The sequence below is a fragment of the Rhinoraja longicauda genome, unplaced genomic scaffold, assembly GCF_053455715.1.
Source record: "Rhinoraja longicauda isolate Sanriku21f unplaced genomic scaffold, sRhiLon1.1 Scf001302, whole genome shotgun sequence".
NCBI lineage: Eukaryota > Metazoa > Chordata > Chondrichthyes > Rajiformes > Arhynchobatidae > Rhinoraja > Rhinoraja longicauda.
The window spans coordinates 3,820-29,867 of record NW_027602517.1 but is presented as its reverse complement, the minus strand read 5'-3'; the positions used below and the strand labels follow the sequence as shown (position 1 = coordinate 29,867).

The following is a 26,048-nucleotide window of genomic DNA, read 5'->3' as shown; positions in this document are numbered from 1 at the left end:
CTTTATTGTGGGTTTGGTCTTGCGGATGAGGGGTTTGTATGCGGGCAAGGGAAGATGTAGGATGCTTGAGGGAGAGCAGCCTGCTTGTTGCTTTTACAGAACGTGTAGATTTTCTTACAATGATGCAGAAGGAAGCCCCATTTGAGACAATCACAACAAACCATCGCCTCTCTTTCTCACTTCCCTGTATTCCTCCAACTTATTTATGACACTCTCCCCTTTAATTCTTATTAACCTACATTGAGGTAAATTACAGTAGCCCAGTAACCCTTCGACGTGAGATTTGGGATGTGAGAAACTGAAGCAGCTGGTGGGAAACCAATATGGTCTGTAGAAATATAAGAAAATAACTGCAGATGCTGGTACAAATCGAAGGTATTTATTCACAAAATGCTGGAGTAACTCAGCAGGTCAGGCAGCATCTCGGGAGAGAAAGAATGGGCGACGTTTCGGGTCGAGACCCTTCTTCAGACTGAAAGGTCCCCTCTGTAGAAAGGTCTCACCCGAAACATAAGTCTCAAGAAGGTTCTCGACCCGAAACGTCACCTATTTCTTTTCTCCAGAGATGCTGCCAAGTTACTCCAGCTTTTGTGTCTATCTTTGGATCCTGAAACTGTGAGGCAGCAGCACTAACTCATGTTTATGCAATCTCTTTTATGTCCTGCATAACTGCATGGAATCACGTTTGTTCATGTTGTAGGGTAAACAATAGTGAGGGCTAATAATTAGTAAATAGGGATGTGGATTGTGCTAATGTGGTGGCAGGAAACCGCATTCAAAGCCTAACAGGAATTTCATTGATTATGCATGAGTGCACCCATCATTGCAACAGTAATTTGGATCTACTGCTAATGAATTTAGACTTGTGGATAATCATCTCATGCTGTTTGTCACCTAATTAAGTGTTTCTGAGTTCCATTCTGTAATTAAGACCTCGTTTTATTGTTAAACGAGTCCCTGAGCAAAACCTTCTTAACAAAAACGCTTCATTGTTAGTCGTTTCTATACTTAAGACCTCGATTTACTGTTAGTCAAGTTTCTGAGTAATCTTGTCATCTGAGAATATAAAAAATGTATCAAAGACACACTTGACAGGTCAGCTTTGGCTGGCCTCCTGGTGCGACCAGTTTAATAAATCGTCCGTTACTTCAAACACCAACTCTGTGTGGCCTTCTATTTTGCTCCTACAGTTCATAGAGAGGCCCAGGAGCCGTTGGAGAGGTGGGAGCGACTGGTACAGCGTCCGCGCGGTGAGTTTAAAATCGAGCGCGAGGCTTTTGTTCCACAGAGGCCCAGGAGCCGTTGGAGAGGTGGGAGCGTACCACTCTCTACAACGTTCCATTAGCGCGTCACACTTGAAAAAGTAACGCGGACTGGAGGGAGCAGCTGATTGGTGAGTAACCCCAGGTTTGTATTTCTGCCTTCTGATAGCACTTTGAGTTAAGGGTTCTGGGTTTTTTAGTTAAAGGTACAGCTTAAAAGGATTATGATTTTTAAATAGGGAGTGTGCTGATTTGATTTAATTTAAGGGGATTGATTTAATACAAAGGGTAAGCCATGTCAGCTGAGATCGGCCCCGTGGTTTGCTCATCCTGTAGCATGTGGGAATTCAGGGATACTGACGGTGTCCCTAATGACTACGTGTGCAGAAAATGTGTCCAGCTGCAGATCCTGGTAGACCGCATTGAAAGGTTGGAGCTGCGGTTGGATTCATTCTGGAGCATCCGCGATGCTGAGAAAGTCGTGAATAGCAAATTTAGGGAGTTGGCCACACCACAGGTAAAGGTTAAGCAGACAAAAAGGGAACGGGTGGCCACTAGCCAGCGTAGCATTAAGAAGGTAGTGCAGGAGTCCCTTGCGGTCATCTCCCTCCTCAACAGATATACCATGTTGGATACTGTTGGGGGAGATGGCTCATCAGGGGAAGGCAGCAGCAGCCAAGTTCATGGCACCGTGGGTGGCTCTGCAGCACAGGAGGGGAGGAAAAAGAGTGGAAGGGCTATAGTGATAGGGGATTCGATTGTAAGGGGAATAGATAGGCGTTTCTGCGGTCGCAAACGAGACTCCAGGATGGTATGTTGCCTCCCTGGTGCAAGGGTCAGGGATGTCTCAGAGCGGCTGCAGAACATTCTGGAGGGGGAGGGTGAGCAGCCAGTTGTTGTGGTGCACGTTAGCACCAACGATTTAGGTAAAAAACGGGATGAGGTCCTACAAGGTGAATTTAGAGAGCTAGGAGATAAACTAAAAAGTAGGACCTCAAAGGTAATAATCTCTGGATTACTACCAGTGCCAAGTGCTAGTCAGAGTAGGAAAAGGAGGATATTTCAGATGAATACGTGGCTTGAAAAATGGTGCAAGGAGGAGGGATTCAAATTTTTAGGACATTGGAACCAGTTCTGGGAGAGGTGGGACCAGTACAAACAGGACAGTCTGCACCTGAGCTGGAATGGAACCAATGTCTTAGGGGGAGTGTTTGCTAGTGCTGTCGGGGAGGATTTAAACTAATGTGGCAGGGGGATGGGAGCAGGAGCAGAGAGACAGAGGGGTGTAAAATGAGGGTAGAAGCAACAGTAGCAAGGTGAAAAGTAAAAGTGGTAGGCAGACAAATCCAGGGCAAAAATCAAAAAGGGCCACTTTTCAACATAATTGTATAAGGGGTAAGAGAGTTGTAAAAACAAGCCTGAAGGCTTTGTGTCTCAATGCAAGGAGTATACGTAATAAGGTGGATGAATTAAATGTGGAGATAGTTATTAATGATTATGATATAGTTGGGATTACGGAGACATGGCTCCAGGGTGACCAAGGCTGGGAGCTCAACATCCAGGGATATTCTATATTCAGGCGGGATAGACAGAAAGGAAAAGGAGGTGGGGTAGCGTTACTGGTTAGAGAGGAGATTAAAGCAGTGGAAAGGAAGGACATTAGCTTGGAGGAAGTGGAATCGATATGGGTAGAGCTACGAAACACTAAGGGGCAGAAAACGCTAGTGGGAGTTGTGTACAGGCCACCTAACAGCAGTAGTGAGGTTGGGGATGGCATCAAGCAGGAAATTAGAAATGCATGCACTAAAGGTGCAGCAGTTATAATGGGTGACTTCAATCTACATATAGATTGGGTGAACCAAACTGGCAGGGGTGCTGAGGAAGAGGATTTCTTGGAATGTTTGAGAGATGGTTTTCTAAACCAACATGTCGAGGAACCAACGAGAGAACAGACCATTCTAGACTGGGTATTGAGTAATGAGGAAGGGTTAGTTAGCAGTCTTGTTGTGCGAGGCCCCTTGGGCAAGAGTGATCATAATATGGTAGAGTTCTTCATTAGGATGGAGAGTGACAAAGTCGATACAGAAACAAGTGTTCTGAACTTAAAGAAAGGTAACTTTGAGGGTATGAGGCGTGAATTGTCCAAGATAGACTGGCGATTGATGCTGAAAGGGTTGACGGTGGACATGCAATGGAAGGCATTTAGAGGTCGCATGGATGAACTACAACAAGTGTTCATCCCAGTTTGGCAAAAGAACAAACCAGGAAAGGTAGTGCATCCGTGGCTAACAAGGGAAATCAAGGATAGTATTAAAACAAAAGATGAAGCATACAGATTAGCCAGAAAAAGTAGCATACCAGAGGACTGGGAGAAATTCAGAGTCCAGCAGAGGAGGACAAAGGGCTTAATTAGGAAAGGGAAAATAGACTATGAGGGAAAACTGGCAAGGAACATAAAAACAGACTGCAAAAGCTTTTATAGATATGTCAAGAGAAAAAGATTAGTTAAGGCAAATGTAGGTCCCTTGCAGTCGGAAACAGGTGAATTGATCATAGGGAACAAGGAGATGGCAGACCAATTGAACAAATACTTTGGTTCTGTCTTCACTAAGGAAGACATAAACCGTCTGCCGGAAATAGCAGGGGACCGGTGGTCTAATGAGATGGAGGAACTGAGGGAAATCCAGGTTAGTCGGGAAGTGGTGTTAGGTAAATTAAATGGATTAAAGGCAGATAAATCCCCAGGGCCAGATAGGCTGCATCCCAGAGTGCTTAAGGAAGTAGCCTCAGAAATAGTGGATGCATTAGTGATAATTTTTCAAAACTCTTTAGATTCTGGAGTAGTTCCTGAGGACTGGAAGGTAGCTAATGTAACCCCACTTTTTAAAAAGGGAGGGAGAGAGAAAACGGGGAATTATAGACCAGTTAGCCTAACATCGGTAGTGGGGAAAATGCTAGAGTCAGTTATTAAAGATGTGATAGCATCACATTTGGAAAGTGGTGAAATCATCGGACAAAGTCAGCATGGATTTACCAAAGGCAAATCATGTCTGACGAATCTTATAGAATTTTTCGAGGATGTAACTAGTAGAGTGGATAAGGGAGAACCAGTCGATGTGTTATATCTGGACTTTCAGAAGGCCTTCGACAAGGTCCCACATAGGAGATTGGTGTACAAACTTAAAGCACACGGTATTGAGGGTTCAGTTTTGAGGTGGATAGAAAATTGGTTGGCGGACAGGAAGCAAAGAGTAGGAATAAACGGGTCCTTTTCGGAATGGCAGGCAGTGACTAGTGGGGTACCGCAAGGCTCAGTGCTGGGACCCCAGTTATTTACAGTGTATATTAATGATTTGGACGAGGGAATTGAATGCAACATCTCTAAGTTTGCGGATGACACGAAGCTGGGTGGCAGTGTTAGCTGCGAGGAGGATGCTAGGAGGCTGCAGAGTGACTTGGATAGATTAGGCGAGTGGGCAAATGCATGGCAGATGCAATATAATGTGGATAAATGTGAGGTTATCCACTTTGGCGGCAAGAACAGGAAAGTAGAGTATTACCTGAATGGTGACCGATTGGGAGAAGGGGAGATGCAACGTGACCTGGGTGTCATGGTGCACCAGTCATTGAAAGCAAGCATGCAGGTGCAGCAGGCAGTGAAGAAAGCGAATGGTATGTTGGCATTCATAGCAAGACGATTTGAGTTTAGGAGCAGGGAGGTTCTGCTGCAGTTGTACGGGGCCTTGGTGAGACCGCACCTGGAGTATTGTGTGCAGTTTTGGTCTCCTAACCTGAGGAAAGACGTTCTTGCCTTAGAGGGAGTACAGAGAAGGTTCACCAGATTAATCCCTGGGATGGCGGGACTTGCATATGAGGAAAGACTGGATAGACTGGGCTTGTACTCGCTGGAATTTAGAAGACTGAGGGGGGATCTTATAGAAACATATAAAATTCTTAAGGGGTTGGAGAGGCTAGATGCGGGAAGATTGTTCCCGATGTTGGGGGAGTCCAGAACCAGGGGTCACAGCTTAAGGATAAGGGGGAAGTCTTTTAGGACCGAGATGAGAAAACATTTCTTCACACAGAGAGTGGTGAGTCTGTGGAATTCTCTGCCACAGAAGGTAGTTGAGGCCAGTTCATTGGCTATATTTAAGAGGGAGTTAGATGTGGCCCTTTTTGCTAAAGGGATCAGGGGGTATGGAGAGAAGGCAGGTACAGGCTACTGAGCTGGATGATCAGCCATGATCATATTGAATGGCGGTGCAGGCTCGAAGGGCCGAATGGCCTACTCCTGCACCTATTTTCTATGTTTCTATGTTTCTATGTTACAATACAGCTCAACATGGAGTGAAATAAAAAGGAATTGCAGATGTTGGTTTGTACCAAAGATAGACACAAAATTATAGAATACCTCAGCGGGTCAAACAGCATTTCTGGAGAAAATGGACAGGTGACTTTTCAAGTCGGGACCTTTCTTCAGACTTCTTCAGATAGAAGATTGTTCCCGATGTTGGGGAAGTCCAGAACAAGGGGTCACAGTTTAAGGATAAGGGGGAAGTCTTTTAGGACCGAGATGAGAAAGTTTTTTTTCACACAGAGAGTGGTGAATCTGTGGAATTCTCTGCCACAGAAGGTAGTTGAGGCCAGTTCATTGGCTACATTTAAGAGGGAGTTAGATGTGGCCCTTGTGGCTAAAGGGATCAGGGGGTATGGAGAGAAGGCAGGTACGGGATAATGAGTTGGATGATCAGCCGAAGGGCCGAATGGCTTACTCCTGCACCTATTTTCTATGTTTCTATGTTTCTAAGAAGGGTCCTGACCCGAAATGTTTGTTTGTTTTATGTGCATGTATGTCTGTGTGTGTGTATGTATATGTGTGTAAAAATATATATATACACACACACAGAACTTTTTTTTCTCGTTTATTCCCTTGTTTACAGTGTAATGTTTACATATTCTGTTTTGTTGCATGGAAGAATTACATTGCTTTATCTGGGACATATGACAATAAAACACTCTTGACTCTCTAGACTCTTGACCTGCTGAGTTATTTCAGCATTTTGTGTCCATCTTCAGTGTGGAGTGCTCCTGCTGTAACTCCAGCACCCTAGAGTGCAGCTCAGTTAGAGTGATCCTTCTGTAACACCAGATCCCTTTTGTATGGGTCAGTGTGAAGTGACCTTGCCATTTTGCTCTACCAGTTAAACATGGCCTGTATGTTTTATTTGGGTTGTGTGCTCCTTCCTTTGGCTGTTCTAATGATACCACTTCATTTGTGGGACCTTTCTACTGAGTAGAAACAAGGAATTGCAGGTGATTGTTAACATTCTGAAGGAGTACTGGATTAGCTCAGCGGGTCAGGCAGCATTTCTGGAGAACATGGAGATGTGACGTTTTGGGTCAAGTCCTCAAACATCACATATCCATGTTCTCCAGAGATACTCCCTGATCTGCTGAGTTACTTCTGCCCTTTCTGAACTTTGTACTGACCTGTTTTGGTGATTCTCAGCAATTCTGGAAGGATTTCCCATGGCAGATGTTGCTGGAGTATTCCACCAACAACCATCACAACATCGTAGGTACCTGCAGGATATTTCAACAACAAGCAGATATGCAACACAGATATTCACACACATCTGAAAGAGATGCATATGCTCTTAGAGATTAAATTAAATGAAACACCTGACCTGTTGAGCGAAGGTCCATGACAGAAAGGTCAGACTGGGAATGGGAAGGGGAGTTGAAGTGCTCGGCCACTGGGAGATCAGTTTGGTCAATGCGGACCGAGCGCAGGTGTTGAGCGAAGCGATCGCCGAGCCTGCGCTTGGTTTCGCCAATGTAAATAAGTTGACATCTAGAGCAGCGGATGCAATAGATGAGGTTGGAGGAGGTGCAGGTGAACCTTTGTCTCACCTGGGAAGACTAGATGTCAACTTATTTACATCGGCGAAACCAAGCGCAGGCTCGGCGATCGCTTCGCTCAACACCTGCGCTCGGTCCGCATTGACCAAACTGATCTCCCGGTGGCCGAGTACTTCAACTGCCCTTCCCATTCCCAGTCTGACCTTTCTGTCATAGACCTCCTCCAGTGCCATAGTGAGGCCCACCGGAAATTGGAGGATCAGCACCTCATATTTCGCCTGGGAAGCTTGCAGCCCAGTGGTATGAACATCGACTTCTCCAACTTTAGATAGTTCCTCTCTCCCCCTCTTCCCCTCCTCCTTCCCAGACCTCCCTCTATCTTCCTGTCTCCACCTATATCCTTCCTTTGTCCCGCCCCTCTGACATCAGTCTGAAGAAGGGTCTCGACCTGAAACGTCACCCATTCCTTCTCTCCTGAGATGCTGCCTGACCTGCTGAGTTACTCCAGGATTTTGTGAATAAATACCTTCGATATATACCAGCATCTGCAGTTATTTTCTTATACTTCCATTAAAGTTAGATAAGTCTGACTAACCACTAAGCATCTTGTTCCTTGACGACAAGAAGATCTCTTCAATATTGGGCACAAACTCTATGCTCAAAGATTATTCTACAGAATAAATGTGCTTCTCTCCTGGATTTCCATTAAAACAGATGATATCAGCCATTTACCTTCTTTTACGGGCAGCTGTTTATCCGCAGTTATCAGACAGTGCATCAGCTTCTGGTACATTCCTTTGGATTCAGATATCTTCAGCATTTCTTCACTGCCATCCATTCCATGGAAGTTCTTGAAGCCCAGTTTCTGCATCTGAAGGAATCAGAATTTTCTGCATTTCACCTTGCCCAACTTGCCCACACCGGCCAACAAGACCCAGCTACGCTAGTCCGAACTGTGGGGATATGGATTGGTCCATATCGCCCAAACCTATCCTGTCCATAAGGTGTCACCCATAAGATCCATAAGATGCTGGAACGTTGAGCGAAAACAAAAACAGACTACTGGAGGAACTCAGCAGGTCAGGTGGCATCTGTGGAAGGAAATGGATAACTTGCCCCCATTGAACTTATTTCCTCATAACTCAACTCTATCTTATCCAACTTTAGATAGTTCTTCTGTCCCTCCCTTCCCCTCCTCCTTCCCAGATCTCCCTCTATCTTCCTGTCTCCACCTATATCCTTCCTTTGTCCCGCCCCCTGACATCAGTCTGAAGAAGGGTCTCGACCCGAAACGTCACCCATTCCTTCTCTCCCGAGATGCTGCCTGACCTGCTGAGTTACTCCAGCATTTTGTGAATAAATCTATCTTATCCCCTCTAGTCCAACCCTTTCCCACCAACATTCAGAACATCTCATACGTTCACCAGCACTGGAACAACTTCCAATTCCTTGGCCCCCATTACCAGTACAACCGAGATGTTGATGGGAAAGAGGCGGACAATGCTTTGGGCCAGGAACCTCCTCCACACTAATGGAATAAAGGGGAGATTGCTGGTGGAGAGAAGTGAGCGGAAAGGGTGGTGGCAGAGCTGGCAGGTGGATGCAGGTGTGGAGGGGTTGATTGGTAGATGTGTCAGGTGGGGGAGAGAAGGGTGGAGATGGTAACCAATACTGGAGGTGATAATTGGAAGCCACTGGGTGGAATAAATGGAATGCTTATAATTTCATTCCCCATCATTTGGAATAGAAAGGGTAAATGCACAAATGCCTTTTACCCAGAGTAGGGGAATCAAGGACCAGACGACATACGTTTAAGATGAGGGGGGAAAAGACTTAATAGGAACCTGAGGGGTAGCATTGTTACACAAAGAGTAGAACAAACTGAGGGAGGAGGTAGTTGAGGCTGGTACCATCACAACATTAAAACAACATTTGGATAGTTACATGGATCGGATAGGTTTAGGGGGATATGGGCCAAACGCGGACAGGTGGGACTAGTGTAGATGGGGTAAGTTAGTTGGCATGGGCAAGTTGGGCTGAAGGGCCTATTTCCATGCTGTTTGTCTGACACTATGACTATCAGGAAAGCCTGAGAGATCAACAATTTTTCTTTTGATCTTTCTCAGTTTCTTTAAATCAAAGCTCTGGTCATGAGCCTTCCCACTATGCCTGTCTTTTTGTTGAACATTCTTTGCCCAAATGCATGCTGGCACCTCTCCCCAACTCTTTCTCCACTGCATGATGACTGCATTGGGCTGCTTCTTGCACCCATGCAGAACTCGCCAATTTCATCAACTTCACCAGCTCCCCTCTTCTTTACCCGCTCCCCTTTCTTTCCACTCCTTTCCAACTGTACATCACCCATCCCTCCTCAATTCAGGTCTCTCAGTTTCCTATCTTCTCCCTACCCCCTACCCCATTCCCTTCTACTCATTATCTCTCCCTCACGTTCTATGTTGCATTCCCCACCTTCGTTTCTTATCTGATTCAAACATTTACAACCTCTTGGCTTCTCCCACTTATCATCTCCAGTGTTGGGCACTACCTCACCTTTCTCCCCTCCATCTGATCTCATCTACCAAACAATCCCTCCTCACCTGGGTCCACCTCTCATTTGCCAGCTCTGGGCCCAGCCCTCCCCCTCACCTCTCTACCAGCTCTCACCTCTCGACTCCATCAGTCTGAAGAAAGATCCCGACCTGAAACATCGTCTGTCCTTTTTCCATTCAAGCTTGCAATCTGACCTGCCGAGTTCCTCCAGCAGTCTGTTTTTGTGCCTTACATCTGATGCTATTACCAGAGAAGATCACCGTGGAAACTGCTGAATCGTTATTAAAGCTTAAATGGTTAGAGTCATTGAACTAAAGCAACACACTATTTCTATCCCAGTTTGACCTATTTAATGCTCTCTCGCATTAACTCTGCTTCTCTCTCCACAGACACTGCCTGCATTGCTGAATATTTGCAGCAAGCTCTGTTCTTAGTTCAGAATTCTAGCATCTGAATCAACACGGGGACATTTTCAATAAACAACACAACTTCTAGATGTGGTATGTTTGATGGAAGGTACAATTCTGAAAATGAAGTTATTTATAAAATTTTGGCCATTCAGATTTGCGAAAGAAACTGTGGTGTTGAGAATTTCATTATTTCTGTCCACATCCACAGTAAGAAACAGATTGACTCTGGGACCACTTCACTAGCACACCGGCATGGGCACAGATGGCACGGTTTCACATCATTATCTCTTGTGACATTTGATTAGAGTTTGTCTCTTACCAGCTCCGCCACCATTCCTGTTCCACAGGGCACATCCAAAACCAGCGCACTGCTTCGATCTTCCGAATATACTGAATTGAGGGTTTCCACACCATGACTGGGAGCTTGGTAATCCATCACACTTACGTCCTGTGGAGAGACAGAGATTTTGCTAATGAGGTCCGATGGTTAAAGGATTTTACCCTGTGCAATCCATACCTTGCAGTTAAGGATGGTAGGAGGAGGACTAATCTGGAGGCCACAAATTGCTGGAGTAACTCAGCTAGTCAGGCAGCATCCCTGGAGAACATAGATACCTGACATTTGGGGTCGAGACCATTATTCAATCTGGAGTATGCAATGGGGTGTCTGAAAACCATGGTGATGTTGCAGATAAATAAGCCGATAAATAGGCTGCCATTCTCTGAATGGGAACATTTCAAATACTCTTAAAATTGTGGAAATGTCTACCAAAGTGCTAGTATAAATTCAATGGGCTGAATGGTCACCTTCTGCTTGGCAATATTATTTGTGGCAAGATAGGGCGGCACGGTGGCACAGCAATAGAGTTGCTGCCTTACAGCACCAGAGACCCGGGCTCAATCCTGAGCACGGGTGTTGTCTGTACGGAGTTTGTACGTTCTCCCTGTGACGTGCGTGGGTTTTCTCAGAGATCTTCGGGTTCCTCCCACACTCCAAATATCGACAGGTTTGTAGGTTAATTGGCTTGGTATAAATGTAAATTATCCCTAGTGTGTGTGTACGATAGTGTTAATATGCGGGGATCACTGGTCGGTGCAGACTTAGGGGGTCGAAGGGCCTGTTTCCGTGCTCTATCTCTAAACTAGACTAAACTAAACTAAATATGACTGCATATCAAGTTAGAGAAATGAAGCAGATAACAAAACAATTCAATTGGAGAAAACTTAGGGAAAAAGTTTCCAAAAGCAGGACATTTTGTTCATCATTGACATTTGTACAAAAGAGTAACTGGCATTATAGAGGATACATGGTGAGGCCCTAGGAACAGTGGCAAAGTTACTGCACAGTTGGATGGCGAGAGTCTTAGCCCCTAAAGTAAACATGTATAGACGTTACCTTTTCATAGTTCTCTGCCCAAGAGTTGTAAAAATTAACTTTCTCTTCTGTGTCCATGTCACTGTATAATGTGAGGAGGTTCTTGGTAGCAGCAGCCACATTGACTCCATCCTTATTCATCCTAAAACAATTAAAAAATCCTTGTTGGTAATATCCAGTTATGAGGGATTAAAATGAGGTATACCTTCTGATGGAGATACAAAGAACTGCAGATGCTGGTTTGCAAAAAAAGACACTAAGTGCTGGAGTAGCTCAGTGGGTCAGGCAAGTATCTCTTGAGAACATGGATAGGTGACATTAAGGGTCAAGACCCTTCTTTAGAATTCATGTTCTCCAGAGATGCTGCCTGACCTGTTGACTTTCTCCAGCACTTGGTGTCCAACTTACCCTGCTGCAGTACAAAGATTGAAACAGCACAGATACACCCTGCACCAAAACAATGTGCAAAGATTGAAACAAGACAGATGGACTCGGCCCACAAATGCTGCAAAGAGACTGAAACATGGATCCTACATACAAATATTGTGCAAAGTGTTGCCCCTCAGTAAAACAGCGCATGAATGTTAAAGCACGCAAGAAGGGAAATGTATAATTTTAACTGTGCTGCTAGAAGGCAACTGATTTTAATCTGTATATTGATTGAACTAATCAATCCGGCAAAGATATCAGGTAGAAACAGAAAATGTAAGGATGGCACAGTGACATAGCGGTAAAGTTCCTGCTTACAGCGCCAGAGACTCAAGCTCGATTCTGACTACGAGTGCTGTCTTTATGGAATTTGTACGTTCTCCCTGTGATCGCGTGGGTTTTCTCCAGGATCTCTGGTTTCCTCCCACATTCCAAAGACATACAGATTTGTAGGTTGTCTGGCTTCTGTAAATTGATCTTGTGTCCCTGCTCAGCACAGACTCTGTGTGCCAAAGGGCCTGTTTCCACACTGTATCACTACACTAAACTAAACTACACTGCAGTTGCTGGTGAATACACAAAAAGGGACACAAAGTGCTGGAGTAACTCAGCAGGTCAGGCAGCATCTCTGGTGACGTTTCGGGTCGAGAACCTTCTTCAGACTGAGAGTCAGGGAGACAGAAACTAGAGGTCTGAAAAGGTTCAGAACAAATTAGAGCCGGCACCGATGACCAAGGAAAGGTAGCGCCAACGGTGGTCCATTGTTGGCTGTGTAAGAGGCAATAATGAAGGGATATATAGATGCAAATAGTAGGCAGCAAGCATGGTTTCCAGAGAAACAAGACTGCACCCTGATCTCCCACACCTGATAGGAGGCAAATTTTTATACTTTGTGCCAAATACGTATGACTTTACTGATGCAAATTACAGAAGTACTCGAGGACGATTTCCAATTTGCAAGTTGAATCAGTAGTGAGAAAGGCAAACGCATTTATTTCGAAAGGACGGTTATAAAAACAGGGATGCAATGCTGAGGGTTTATAAGGCACTGGTCAAACCGCATTTGGAGCATTGAGAACTGTTTTGGGCCCCATATCTGAGGAAGGATGTGCTGTCATTGGAGAGGGTCCAGAGGTGGTTTACGAGAATGATCCCAGGAATGAGTGGGTTAACATATGATGAGCGTTTGATGGCACTGGGCCTGTACTCGTTGGAGTTTAGATGGATGAGGGGTGACCTCATTGATTCTTACCGAATAGTGAAAGGCCTGGATATAGTGGATGTGGAGGGTATGTTTCCACTGGTGGGAGAGTCTAGGACTAGAGGCCATAGCCTCAGAATAAAAGTATGTACCTTAAAGAAACATAGAAACATAGAAAATAGGTGCAGGAGTAGGCATTTTGAGGTTAATCAATATTCATGCCACTGGATTGTAAACTGCCCAAGCTGTTCCACCGGGTCTTGTGTGTCCAGCCGTGCGGCCTGCCAGGACAAGTGATCAGGAATATTGAGTGAAGTTAGACGATGAACCATGATCTTATTGAAAGGTTGAGGAGTTAATTGGCCCACTTCTGCTCCTATGTTTCTACATCAGTTCGTGATGCACCGTGGGGCATTGTTGAAGTACATTAGTCATAGCATTTTGCAGCATAAAATCAGGACCTTCAGCCCACCATTGTCTATACGACCACCATGCCCATTTGTCTCAGTCTCAACCCTGCCTTTAGAGATACAGCGCGAAATAGGCCCTTAAGACCACCGAGTCCACGCCGACCAGCAATCACCCCATACTGAGCAATCGACAGGATGCTGGCCATGGCCACAGTCATGGTCATTCTGTCCAACGCTTCCTGAACACTGTGATATCTCAGCGAGGGTGAGGTCATGTAGATGAGGTGACCACGCTATACAGAGATGGGAATGGACCAGATATACACATCCACACATATTATGTCAAGATGAGAATGGGTCAGATACACCCATGTACAAGTGCTGTAGAGAATGAAGTAGCTCAAAGACTTTAAAGAGATTGAAACAGATCGACCGATCCACAAATATTGTGCGGAGATTTTAAAAGGACAGATAGATCTCATTCATAAATATTGCACAAAAATTGATACACTCTGCCAATAAGATTGAAATTAGTTCTGGCTTGCTGCACACTTACTGAGCCCTTAATGACAAATGCCACTGCACAAATAGCAAAAAAGGAAATCTGCTAAATGTAACTGTGGGAACCTTGATTGAACCAAGGTCACTTACAAAACTCTGGCCTCTATATAACTTTAGTGGTGACAATGCTTCTCTAGAGTATTAGACCAGTAAACCAACCTTAAACTCTATTTGTTGTTTCAAATCTACCACACAAAAGATCCCAAGGCTTCGACGTGAGATTTAGGATGTGAGAAACTGAAGCAGCTGGTGGGAAACCAACATGGTCTGTAGAAAGGTCTCACCCGAAACATAAGTCTCAAGATGGTTCTCGACCCGAAACATCACCTATTTCTTTTCTCCAGAGATGCTGCCAAGTTACTCCAGCTTTTGGTGTCTATCTTTGGATCCTGAAACTGTGAGGCAGCAGCACTAACTCATGTTTATGCAATCTCTTTTATGTCTTGTTTGAGTCGTTGTTGAGATGTTTCCACCTGTAAGTTTAGGTTTAGGTTTGTTATTGTCAAGTGTACAGTGGTACAGTGAAAAGCTTTGTTTTGCATGCTATCCAATCAGTCAGATATTACTATAAATAAATACAATCAAGACAAACTCAAGTACAATGGGTAGAGCGTAGGAGAAGGCACAGAGTGCAGAATATAATCCTGAGCAATCTGGCATAACAGCTCCAAAGACAAAGTTCAATGTCCACAAATAGTTGAGGTGAATCAGACTGTACCTAGCCTGTGGAAGGACCATTCAGAAGCCAAATAGCAAGAAGATGGTCCTGAATCTGGTCGTGTGCATTTTCAACCTGCTGTATGTTCTGCCCAACGGGAGCAGGGAGAAGGCATAACCCGAATAGATCATGACTGAATTGGTGGTTCTGGCACAGAACCACCTCGATACTCTCAGAATTGGTGGTTCTGGCACAGAAGAGGAGTTGAGGTCAGCTTAGATCAACCATAATCATATTGAATAGTGAGGCAAACACGATGGGCCAGGTGATGGACACAAAGTGCTGGAGTAACTCAGCGGGTCAGACAGAATCTCTGGAGAAAAGGAATAGGTGATGTTTTGGGTCAACTCCCTTCTTCATGAGGTGGCCTATTCTTGCTTCCCTTTTCTTGTATGTTTTTTCTGTTCTCAATCTTAGGAACATTTCCTCAGGATCCTTGCAGGCTGCCTCTACTGAGATATGCTACATGCAATACTCACTGCTCACTGCAGGAATACAGGAGAGTAGAGCCAACTGGATGGGAAAGCCCACTGTTAACAACTGTGACCTTAGCATTCACCCGACATTTGGCTACACGTTATTCCACATTTCTGCTTCTCATATTCTCTACCCTTACGTCTAGACTTTTCTCTTCTTTTATCTGCTTCCTGACCCCCACCCACAAACTGGGGACACCCAACATCTTTACAACCATGTTTTTCTTTCTTTTATAAAACCACCTGCAGGCACTCTATTCCATGTGTTCTGTCAGGGGATAAACCTTTCCCCTTGGTCCACTCTGGTCATTTCTCTATTTTCGTTACACTCTCTGGTTCATAATGCATGTTCTGTACATATATCCTCGGAGTTCATTTTACATGGCTTCTCTTAGCATTCAGAATTACCCATATTACAATACTAACTCTTACACAGGTACCTGACTTACTCATACAATGAGACTCAAACCCACACTCAAAGTCCTCGAACCTGAACAACCAAATGTCATTCACGTTTATTCCGGCTTCGGCAGCGCCCTTCGCCCACCTGGATTCAAGAAGGTACTCGTGGCAGAAAAGACACGATGTAAGAGAAATCCTTACCTTTTTATTTAGTGCCGGCTGTCTCAGTTGTTACGAGAGCTGTGTTTGCACGAACCCTAGTCGGTGGAAGAGATTGTGATCTCGTCTGAACCTCCAAAACTGTCAGAATAAATTACATGAGATGCGAGTGACTATCAAACTGCAGCTACTTTATTTGCTATAATGTGTCAGACAAGGGGAGCAGTCAAGCAAGAGACTGTTCTGCATATTCAAAGCATATAGTATATTTATACCATTTTTGATAGCAGAAGAGCAAGGTTAGTCAAGTGCATTTTTTTTACATGGTTAACTATTGTGATCCAGCATTCTGTAATTTTCCACTGGAAACAGATATGTTCATCTACAAGGAAGATCAGAGTGGGTCTATGTGTAGCCTTGAGCTCACTAACATCCTTCTGTTCAGCAGGTTTATTTATTTTAACTCTATGGGTCGCCATTAGCAAATTTGCAGATGATACAAAGCTGGGTGGTAGTGTGAACTGTGAGGAAGATGCTATGAGGTTGCAGGGTGACTTGGACAGGTTGTGTGAGTGGGCGGATGCATGGCAGATGCAGTTTAATGTGGATTTGTGTGAGGTTATCCACTTGGGTGGTAAGAATAGGAAGGCAGAGTATTATCTGAATGGTGTCAAGTTAGGAACAGGGGACGTACAACGAGATCTGGGTGTCCTAGTGCATCAGTCACTGAAAGGAAGCATGCAGCTACAGCAGGCAGTGAAGAAAGCCAATGGAAAGTGGGCCTTCATAACAAGAGGAGTTGAGTATAGGAGCAAAGAGGTCCTTCTGCAGTTGTACAGGGCCCTAGTGAGACCGCACCTGGAGTACTGTGTGCAATTTGAGGAAGGATATTCTTGCTAGTGAGGGCATGCAGCATAGGTTTACTAGGTTAATTCCCGGAATGGCGGGACTATCATATGTTGAAATACTGGAGCGACTACGCTTGTATACACTGGAATTTAGAAGGATGAGAGGAGATCTTATCGAAACGTATAAGATTATTATGGGGTTGGACACGTTAGAGGCAAGAAACATGTTCCCAATGTTGGGGGAGTCCAGAACAAGGGGCCACAGTTTAAGAATAACGGGTAGGCCATTTAGAACTGAGATGAGGAAAAACTTTTTCAGCCAGAGCGTTGTGAATCTGTGGAATTCTCTGCCTCAGAGGGCAGGGGAGGCCAATTCTCTGAATGCATTCAAGAGAGAGCAAGATAGAGCTCTTAAGGATAGCGGAGTCAGGGGGTATGGGGAGAAGGCAGGAACGGGGTACTGATTGAGAATGATCAGCCATGATCACAATTGAACGGCAGTGCTAGCTCGAAGGGCCGAATGGCCTCCTCCTGCACCTATTGTCTATTGTCTATTGTCACCTGAAGCAATTACCTGGAGTAAAGTTTAATTCCCACAGAAGCAATTATTGCCCATGTTGAAAGACAAAATGGAAGAACAGCTCAGTTCTTCCCACAATTCCCATAGAAGGAATGCGTGGAGGTAGAGGAGAAAAAGGTGTGGGTCCAGATGGGGCACAAGGGAGACCAATGGGGACAAAGAAAAGGTGGGTGTGGGAGTAGGGGGAGTGGGGGTTTGCTTGTTAGAAGTTACCTAAAATTGGAGAATTCAATGTTCATACCTTGGGTTGTAAACTACCCAAGCAGAATATGAGATATTGCTCCTCAACACACAATAAGGACAATTTTACCAGGCCGATTAAACTACAAACATTTTTGGAGTATCGGAGGAAATCGGAGCACCCGGAGTAAACCCACACAGATCACGGGGGGAATGTACAAACTCCGTATGGACAGCCCCCGTTGTCTGTAAGGCAGCAACTCTACCGCTGCATCATTTGTTCCCCATTTGCACCATTTGCAGCCCAATTATTCGACCAAACCCAGATATTCTCCTACATTCACTGCTTAAAGATTAAGCTGACTGAATTATAACATAGTTCTTCACTTATAGTAAACACATGTAAATGTTTTTAAAAGTTCCACATAAACACCAGAACCGCTGAAATATCTCCATAAACTGACCAAGCTACCACATGTGGGGATGGTAGTTCCACATAATACTGCATGTGAAGGAAAGAAAGATTCTCCATTCATCGAACTTACTTTCTTCAAACCTATTGCTTTTATCAGCAGCGTTGGTGATAACTGTCTGATGGGGGTCCAGGTGTGATAATACTTCATCAGTGCAATGTCATGAGCAAACACGGAAACACCTTCGCCTTTGCTTCTTGTCTTGTCCTTTTACATCAACAACATTATTTAAATGCTACATCGCTCAAGGACCTGTTGTAAATAGATAAGATTGAATTGTGTGTTTAATGCTCAAAATGGCGGCACTGTGCAGCAGCTGCGGCTCACCTGCAGTCCGTTTGTCTTTTTTGTTTTTTCGTTGTTTCTTTGTCTTAATTGTCGTGTTTAGATGTGATGTAGTGTTTTTTGTGGTTGTGTATTATGTGGGGAGGGGGGGATGGGGAACTGTAAAATTGTCTCTTCCGAACGGAGACCCGACCTTTTATTTTGGGGTGGTGTCTCCGTTCCCGCTGCGGCCTACCATCGGCCAAACACCTGGAGCTGGCGGCCTCCACCTGGGACCACCTGGGCTCTGGTTCGCAGAGCCCGCAGACCGGACGTACCATCTGCGGAGCTGGCTGCCTTCGGAGGCTGTGGTGGCGCTGCGAGTGCCACTGCGACTCGCCTTCGGATGCTCCGGAGGCTCCGGCTGCGGGCCGCGTGGATATTGGAAGCTTGCAGACCCTGCCTTAGTTGGGGGCCGACATTGGGAGCTCCGGCAGGGGTAGAGTCTTTGCCCGCCCCGAATTGCGGGACTTGGGTCGGCTCGCCGCGGACCTTTCACCGTCCGTCTAGGCCTGGAATAGGCCGCGGGATTTTCGCTGCCCGGCGGGGGCTTCAATGTCGGGAGCCCCGACCGCCCCGACGTGGCAACTTCAACAGCCTGACCGCGGGAGAAGATGGCAGGGGAAGAGGAAAGACATCCTGGCCTTCCATCACAGTGAGGAGGTGACTGGAGGAGACTCACTGTGATGGATGTTTCTTTTTTTTTGTTTTGTGTTGGTTTGTAATTGTGTGTGTTATTACTTATTTTTATTGCTCTTATTGTTGGACTGTGGGTAACGGAATTTCGTCCAACAGAGTTGGGGGGTTTTTATGACAATAAAGGTTATTCTGATTCTGATTCTGACCTTCCCTGACCAAATTTACCTTTTTGTTGACTCCAGTAGAAAGAGAAATGGGGCTTGATAAATAATGGGAAGCCATACTATCTCCTATCACCATTAAACAAAAGAGGGCTTTAAAAGAGTAAATCAATTTGTTGAGTCTACCATGGCAAGGTACAAAGACCTCAAGCAGTGGAAGATGTTTATTTTTTGGATGCTGGGCCACATTAACAAGTTTTGTTTCCAGGCAGCAGATTAGTATGCAATTACAAGGGAATTTGAAATGGTGAGGCTTGGTGTGTATACACTGACTGATGAATAGCTTTACATTTCAGTCGTATCATCAGCAACGTCATTCATTTTAATAATAATAATAATAATGCATTACATTTATATAGCGCTTTTCAAACACTCAAAGACGCTTTACAGGGATTTCTAGAACATAGAGAAGTGAATAAATAGATAAATAAGTAAACGAGCAGAAAAAGGAGACAGAAGGTGAGGTGACCTTCAGTGGTTGAAGGCAGTGCGGAACAGGTGGGACTTCAGTGATGTTTTGAATGTGGTGAGTGAGGAGGAGTCTCTGACGGTTTGGGGTAGTGAGTTCCATAGGGTGGGAGCAGCAATGGAGAAAGCCCTGTCCCCCCAGGATCTGAGTTTGGTCCGGATGGGGGGGGACAGGAGATTGGCAGCAGCAGAGCGGAGGGTGCAGGTGGGAGTGTGCCTGTGGAGGAGGTCAGTCAGGTAGGATGGGGCCAGGTTATGGAGGGCTTTGTAGGTCATGAGGAGGATTTTGTATTGGATTCTCTGGAGGATGGAGAGCCAGTGGAGTTTGTAAAGGACGGGGGTGATATGGTCACGGATCGGGGAGTGGGTGAGTAGACGGGCAGCGAAGTTTTGAATGTATTGAAGTTTACTGATGATTTTTGAGGGTGAGCCATAGAGGAGGCTGTTGCAGTAGTCCAGACGGGAGGTGATGAAGGCGTGGATGAGGGTTTCTGCAGCTGTGGAGGAGAGGGATGGACGGAGACGGGCAATGTTTTTGAGGTGGAAGAAGGCTGTCTTTGTGATGTTTTTGATGTGTTTGTCGAAGGAGAGGGTTTGATCAAAGATGATTCCAAGATTCCGGATGTGAGGGGAGGTGGATACTGGGAGACCATCAATATTGAGGATGAAGTTTTGGGTGGATTTGGTGAGCGTTTTTGGACCAATGATGATGATTTCAGATTTGTTGCAGTTGAGTTTGAGGAAATTTGATTGAAGCCAAGATTTTATTTCAGTGATGCAGTTTGTCAGTGTAGAGTGTGTGGTGGTGGAGATTGACTTGGTGGAGATGAGGAGCTGGATATCATCGGCTATTTTGCTATTCATTCTGTTCACTTTTATCAGTTAAAGGAACACCATCCCCATGCAAAGATCGCAATGGGATGATTTCTAAAATCATGCAACAGTCCCTTTGTCCACCTTGTACCACTCTGTACCTTTAGCTTTCCCTCTAAATTAGTCACTGTGATTTAGGAATATTTTGCTAGTCGTTCATCTTCGCTGGGTCATACTCCCGAAACTCCCTGTCCGGCCGCACTGTGGAAGCACCTTCTCTAGAAGGACTGCGAGACGGAAGCTTATTACTATCTGAAGAAGCTTCACCTATCCATGTTCTCCAGAGATGTTGCCTGACCCACTGAGTTACTCCAGCACTTTGTGTCCTTTTATTATTATCTTGTCAAGGAATGAGAAATGATGACAAATCCAAAAATAATAAAAGATTTTTAAAATAGCCTTATCACAGCTGAATGTGAACAAAACCTAATCTTGGCAATCATGTGGTTAATAGTGCAGTTACACAAAGCCCAATCTTTTCGTAGAGTTCAATAGAATTCCCAAAGATAGACACAGAAAGCTGGAGTAACTCAGCAGGACAGGCAGCATCTCTGGAGAGAAGGAATGTGTGAATGGGTTTCAGGTCGAGACCTTTCTTCAGACCCATCAATTTCCACCATGCTTTCATTCTCTGTTAATCTCTTATCAAAGGACGAAACACAATTTAGACAGGTCTATTGTTAACATTCAAGCTGCCATTCAGAATTATTTCCTGCATTGTGATCTGCACATCCTACTGAGGCCTCAGAAAAGCCACCAGCATCCACAAAGACTCTTCACACCCATGCAACAGTCTGTTCGAACTTCTACTATCGGGCAGACGATACAAGGCCTTCTACGCCCACACCTCCAGACTCAGGAACAGCTTCATCCCCAGGGCCATAGCTGCTATGAACCGGTCCTGCTGAGCCGGATGGTCACATCGCACAGCGAACCGGCACAGATCTACTTGCACTTTATTCTGTTTTAAAACTGTTCTAATTTGTTTAATTGTTTAAATTAATACTGACTAGCTAATTAATTTATTGCGTCTTATGGGAGGCTCATTCCCAATCTCGTTGTACTCCTGTACAATGACAATAAAGATATATTGTATTGTATTGTAATGCAAGGTCAAATAAACAGACCAAAGTTCAACTGTTTTACTGCACTTGACAACTCAGGTGAAACAAAACCTGATATTTACATGTTAGTTCCTTTCTGTCGTTCTTTCTCAACATCAGTAAATATCTAAACCAAGCTGTTATTCTATGTTCATTTGTCAGAAATCTATTTGACAGTGTGGGTATTGATGTTGGCACCAACATTTAGTGTCCATTCCTAATTGTCCCTGAGGAGATGGTATTGGCGGTAGGTTGCCTTCTTGAACTGCTGGAGACCGTGTAACAATGGTGCTCCTAGGATGTGGACCTATGACTGATGTAAAAATGGTTATCAATGTCCATATCAATTCTGTTGCATGAAACAAAATTCTGAAGGAATTAATGGGCCAGGCAGCATCAGTGGAGGGAATGGGAAAGTGATATTTTGGGTCTGAACCCACCTTCAGACTGATAGAGTAGGGGGGGAGAGAGGTGAAGACAGATGAGCCTGGCACAAAACCTGGCAAGTGATGTGGGTACAATTGAGGGGGATGATTGGTAGGTGTGTGGAGTAAGTGACAAAGGCTGGAGGTGAAAAGGAGACAGAAGGGTATTAGCACCCTTGCCACTCATGTGCCCCCTGGGGTGATATCCCTTCCCTCGTTCGAGGGGCATCTCCATTACCCAATGTACAGTAGAGAGTATATTGACTGGCTGCGTCACAACCTGGTTTGGCAACTTGAATGCCCAGGAGTGAAGAAGACTGCAAAAAGTGGTGAACATTGCTCAGTCCATCATGGGTTCTGACCACATCACAATCTAAGGGATTTATAGGAGTCCAAGAGGCAGCCAGAATCATCAGAGACCCACACCACCCTTGCCACATACTAATTTCACCCCTGCCATCAGGAAGAAGTACAGGAGCCTGAAAACTGTAACCTCCATGTTCAAGAACTGCTTCTTTCCTACAGCCATCAGGCTATTAAACACTACAAACTCCAAATAAGCTCTGAACTACATAATTTTAATTAAAATTTTATTAAGCAGACTCATGGTCCATTAGAATACACATACAGTACACAGTATATACATATAAAATTAAATTAAATTAGAAAAGGCAACAATACCAATGTTTCCACATAGGTGACAGGTATCTCACGGCACTGAAACCAGGATTTACCAGCAGCACAATGATGGAATTCTGAGAACCATTCAATCGGCATATAAATTTAAACATGAGATTCCTCAACAGGGCATGAAACGTATTGACTCCTGCACTACAAAACAGTTCACTTGCACTGCACCACCTTGGCTTTCTAAGCAATATGCGCATGCAGTCATTATAGGCAACCTTAAGTTTATGGATGCTTGACTTATTAAACTTTATCCACAAAGGAGCAGTGTAAAGAGGAGTACAGTATGCTCTAAACAGGTTTATCTTGACATTTCCTGAGCACCAGTGGAATTTCCTAACCAACATGTTAGCTTGTGCATACAACATGCGGCGCTGTCTATACATGTCCTCATCATCAGACATTTGATCTGTGATGACATGTCCCAGATACTTAGCTTTACAGCAGACAGATAGAACCTGCCCTGACAGGTAAAATGATGGGAAGACTAGATCTTTGTCCCCTTTTACTTTACAAATCATGACAACGCTCTTTTTAGCATTGTATTTCACGTCAAATTGGACACCATACTCAGAGCATATATTCAACATCTGCTGAAACCCAGCACTGCTAGGAGAAAAAACCGCCAGATCATCGGCATACATAAGATGGTTTACCAGGGTGTTACCAATCATACATCCTGTTTTACAGCCTCTAAGCTGGTCAGATAAATCATTCATGTACACATTAAAGAGGGCTGGTGAAAGTAGCCCCCCCTGGCGAACCCCATTACCAACACCAAATGGTACAGAGACTGCATTACCCCATTTGACCTGCATGCTCTGGTTGGCGTACCAATATGCCAGGACCCTAATTATACTGTTAGGCACTCCTCTTTGACTCAGTTTTTGGAACAGCTTATGATGGTTGACTCGATCAAAAGCTTTAGAGGCATCAATAAAACCAATTAACACAGAGGAATTCTGCCTTCTATACATTTCAACCATTTCCTTCAGGACATAGATACATAAATCAGTACCATGCTTAGCCTTGAAGCCAAACTGGTTGTCTGTAGTACCCAAATAAAAACATAATCTATAACATAACATAGACTTGGGGGCATTGGTTTTGTCTTTTTGCAGTATTATTATTTGTTTGTTTTTTATGTGTATGTATTTGTGCGTGTGTGTGTATATATGTATGTACATGTGTGTGTATTTATATATACATACACTGAACTTATTTTCCCCATTTATTATATTGTTTACAGTGTACTAAGTTTACATATTCTGTTGTGCGGCTGCAAGCAAAAATGTCATTGTTCTATCTGGGACATATGACATTAAAACACTCTTGACTTGGAAGGACCCTAGTTGTAGTCCTCCCCCCCACAATGCTTTGGTTGCACCAAGCTTCAGTGTGTCTCTCAGCACATATTCCTGCACTCTGGAATGGGCCAGTTGCCTCTACACTCTGCTAAATGCAGACAGATCCTGATGTCTTCAGCTTCACTACAGTTTCTGCAAGAAAATTGTGCCTGGAGTGTTTGTGTATCCAGAGAACCACCCCTCACAATACAGTGGGGCAGAAGGATATATTGGGCATCTAGATTATTTTTTCTAAAGATTTGAGCATATAAAGATAAACTATCTTGACTCCAAAAAGATGTTTGCATATTCCTCACTCGTATCTCCTCGGTAACCCGCAGCTCCGCCCTTGCTCCCCCCACCCCCCACAAAAGAGAGTCCCCCTCGTCCTTACCTTCCACCCCATCAGCCATCGCATACAACACATACAGTAATCATCCGTAATTTCCGCCACCTCCAACTGGCCACATTTTCCCATCTCCACCCCTTTCCGCCTTCCGCAGAGACCGTTCCCTCCGCAATCTCCGGTTTACTCATCGCTTCCCACCCAAACCACCCCTCCCCAGGTACCTTCCCCTGCAACCGCAGAAGATGTAACACCTGTCGCTATACCCCTTCCCTCGACTCTGTCTAGGAACACCAACAGTCCTTTCAGGTTAGGCTGAGGTTCACTTGCACCTCCTCCAACCTCATCTACTGCATCCATTGTTCAAGATGTGGACTCTGATACATCGGCGAGAACAAACGCAGACTGGGCAATCGTTTCGCGGAACACCTTCGCTCAGCCCACGTGAACCAACATGATCTCCCGGTTGCTGGACACTTTAATACTCCTTCCCATTCCTACACAGACCTTTCTGTCCTCAGTCTTCTCCATTGTCAGAGTGAGGCTAAATGCAAATTGGAGGAACAGCATCTCATATTTAGCTTGGGCAGCTTACATCCCAGTGGTATGAATGAATATTGATTTCTCTCTTTTCAGGTAGCCCTGGCATTCCCTCTCTCTCTCTATTCCTCCCCCACCCAAGTCACACTAGCTTCGCTCTAAGTGCATGGGTTTCTTCTGGGGTTCTCACATCCCAAAGACATGCTTTAATTGGCTACTGTAAAATGCCATTAACACAGATGAGTAGCAGGATTATTGAGGGAAATTGATGCAAAGTGAGAAAGAACAGGTTAGGGCGTAAAAACAGAGAAAATGATCAACTAGTTTACCAATTTCATTTGCTGATTTAAATTAGCAGCCAAATCCCTCTTGACCTGAAACATTGCTTATCCATGTTCTCCAGTGATGCTGCTTGGCCCACTGAGATACTCCAGCACTTTGTTTTTTTTTTGTAAATCACCATCTGCAATTCTTTGTCCCTCATTCTCTTTCCGGTTTAGATTATTCACCATTTCGCCCATCGTCTTACTGGCAACGCCTACGCCCTTGAGCAAAGGAAATGACAAAATGTTGTGGACACAGGTTGTGGGCCCGGTCCATCGTGGGCACTGACCTCCAGTGCCGGATTAACATAGTAGCAAAAGTAGCATTTGCTACGGGTCCCGCACTTTCGAGGGCCCCGCACTAAATGCTTGCAAGCTAAATACTTGAAATCGGCATCTAACTGAGGGGCGTCGTGTTGCGCGCGCCGCTCCCCAACCGCCGCGGTTTGAATGTGTTGGTGGGGCTGCACGGACCAATGGGCAGCTAACGCCTCACCACTCAACCGCCCAGTCTCTGGCTCTCTTACTCCACACACTCCCGGCCTCACCCAAACACCTCCCTGCCTTCTGTACATGCCCTTTAAGCTCCCTTGCGTCCACGTCTCTGCACAGTTTTTTTAAATCCTACACTAATCGCTGAAAATATGCAGATGTTTCTTTGCATGGAACATAGAACCTAGTACAGTGCAGTACAGTGCAGGATGGAAACAGGCCCAAATGCTCACCAGCGATCAGCCGTTCACACTCGGCCTATGTTATTCTGTCTTCTCATCCACACCCTACGCACCAGGAAGCAATTTACCAAGACCAATTAACCTACAAACTGCACGTTCTCCCTGTGACCACGTAGTTTTCTC

The 26,048-nt window shown here is 44.9% G+C and overlaps 1 protein-coding gene across 4 annotated transcripts; it reads right to left on the bottom strand.

Moving 5' to 3' along the window:
* Positions 1-26,048, bottom strand: LOC144591641 (methyltransferase-like protein 27). Of its 4 annotated transcripts, none has more exons than XM_078395690.1 (7): positions 25,917-26,048; positions 15,858-15,956; positions 11,481-11,601; positions 10,404-10,532; positions 7,857-7,995; positions 6,753-6,845; positions 1-113 (listed from the first exon to the last, which is right to left on the bottom strand). In XM_078395690.1, exons 3-7 carry the CDS (start codon positions 11,598-11,600, stop codon positions 94-96), a joined length of 501 nt encoding a protein of 166 aa, XP_078251816.1. In that variant the 5' UTR covers position 11,601; positions 15,858-15,956; positions 25,917-26,048; the 3' UTR covers positions 1-93. The 4 variants fall into 4 exon arrangements, with proteins under 4 accessions (XP_078251816.1, XP_078251813.1, XP_078251814.1 ...); XM_078395687.1 differs by lacking the exon at positions 1-113 and adding an exon at positions 130-328; XM_078395688.1 differs by lacking the exons at positions 1-113; positions 25,917-26,048 and adding exons at positions 130-328; positions 17,969-18,163.

Bases quoted from the DNA above. Each gene is read 5' to 3' on its own strand.
- LOC144591641 (XM_078395687.1), bottom strand. From the start codon at position 11,600: ATGAATAAGGATGGAGTCAATGTGGCTGCTGCTACCAAGAACCTCCTC. The intron at 10,533-11,480 runs GTAACGTCTATA...GTCTCTCCACAG, and splicing joins GGGCAGAGAACTATGAAAAG to GACGTAAGTGTGATGGATTA. The intron at 329-6,752 runs GTCAGTACAAAG...ATATTTCTACAG, and splicing joins GCTGAGAATCACCAAAACAG to ACCATATTGGTTTCCCACCA.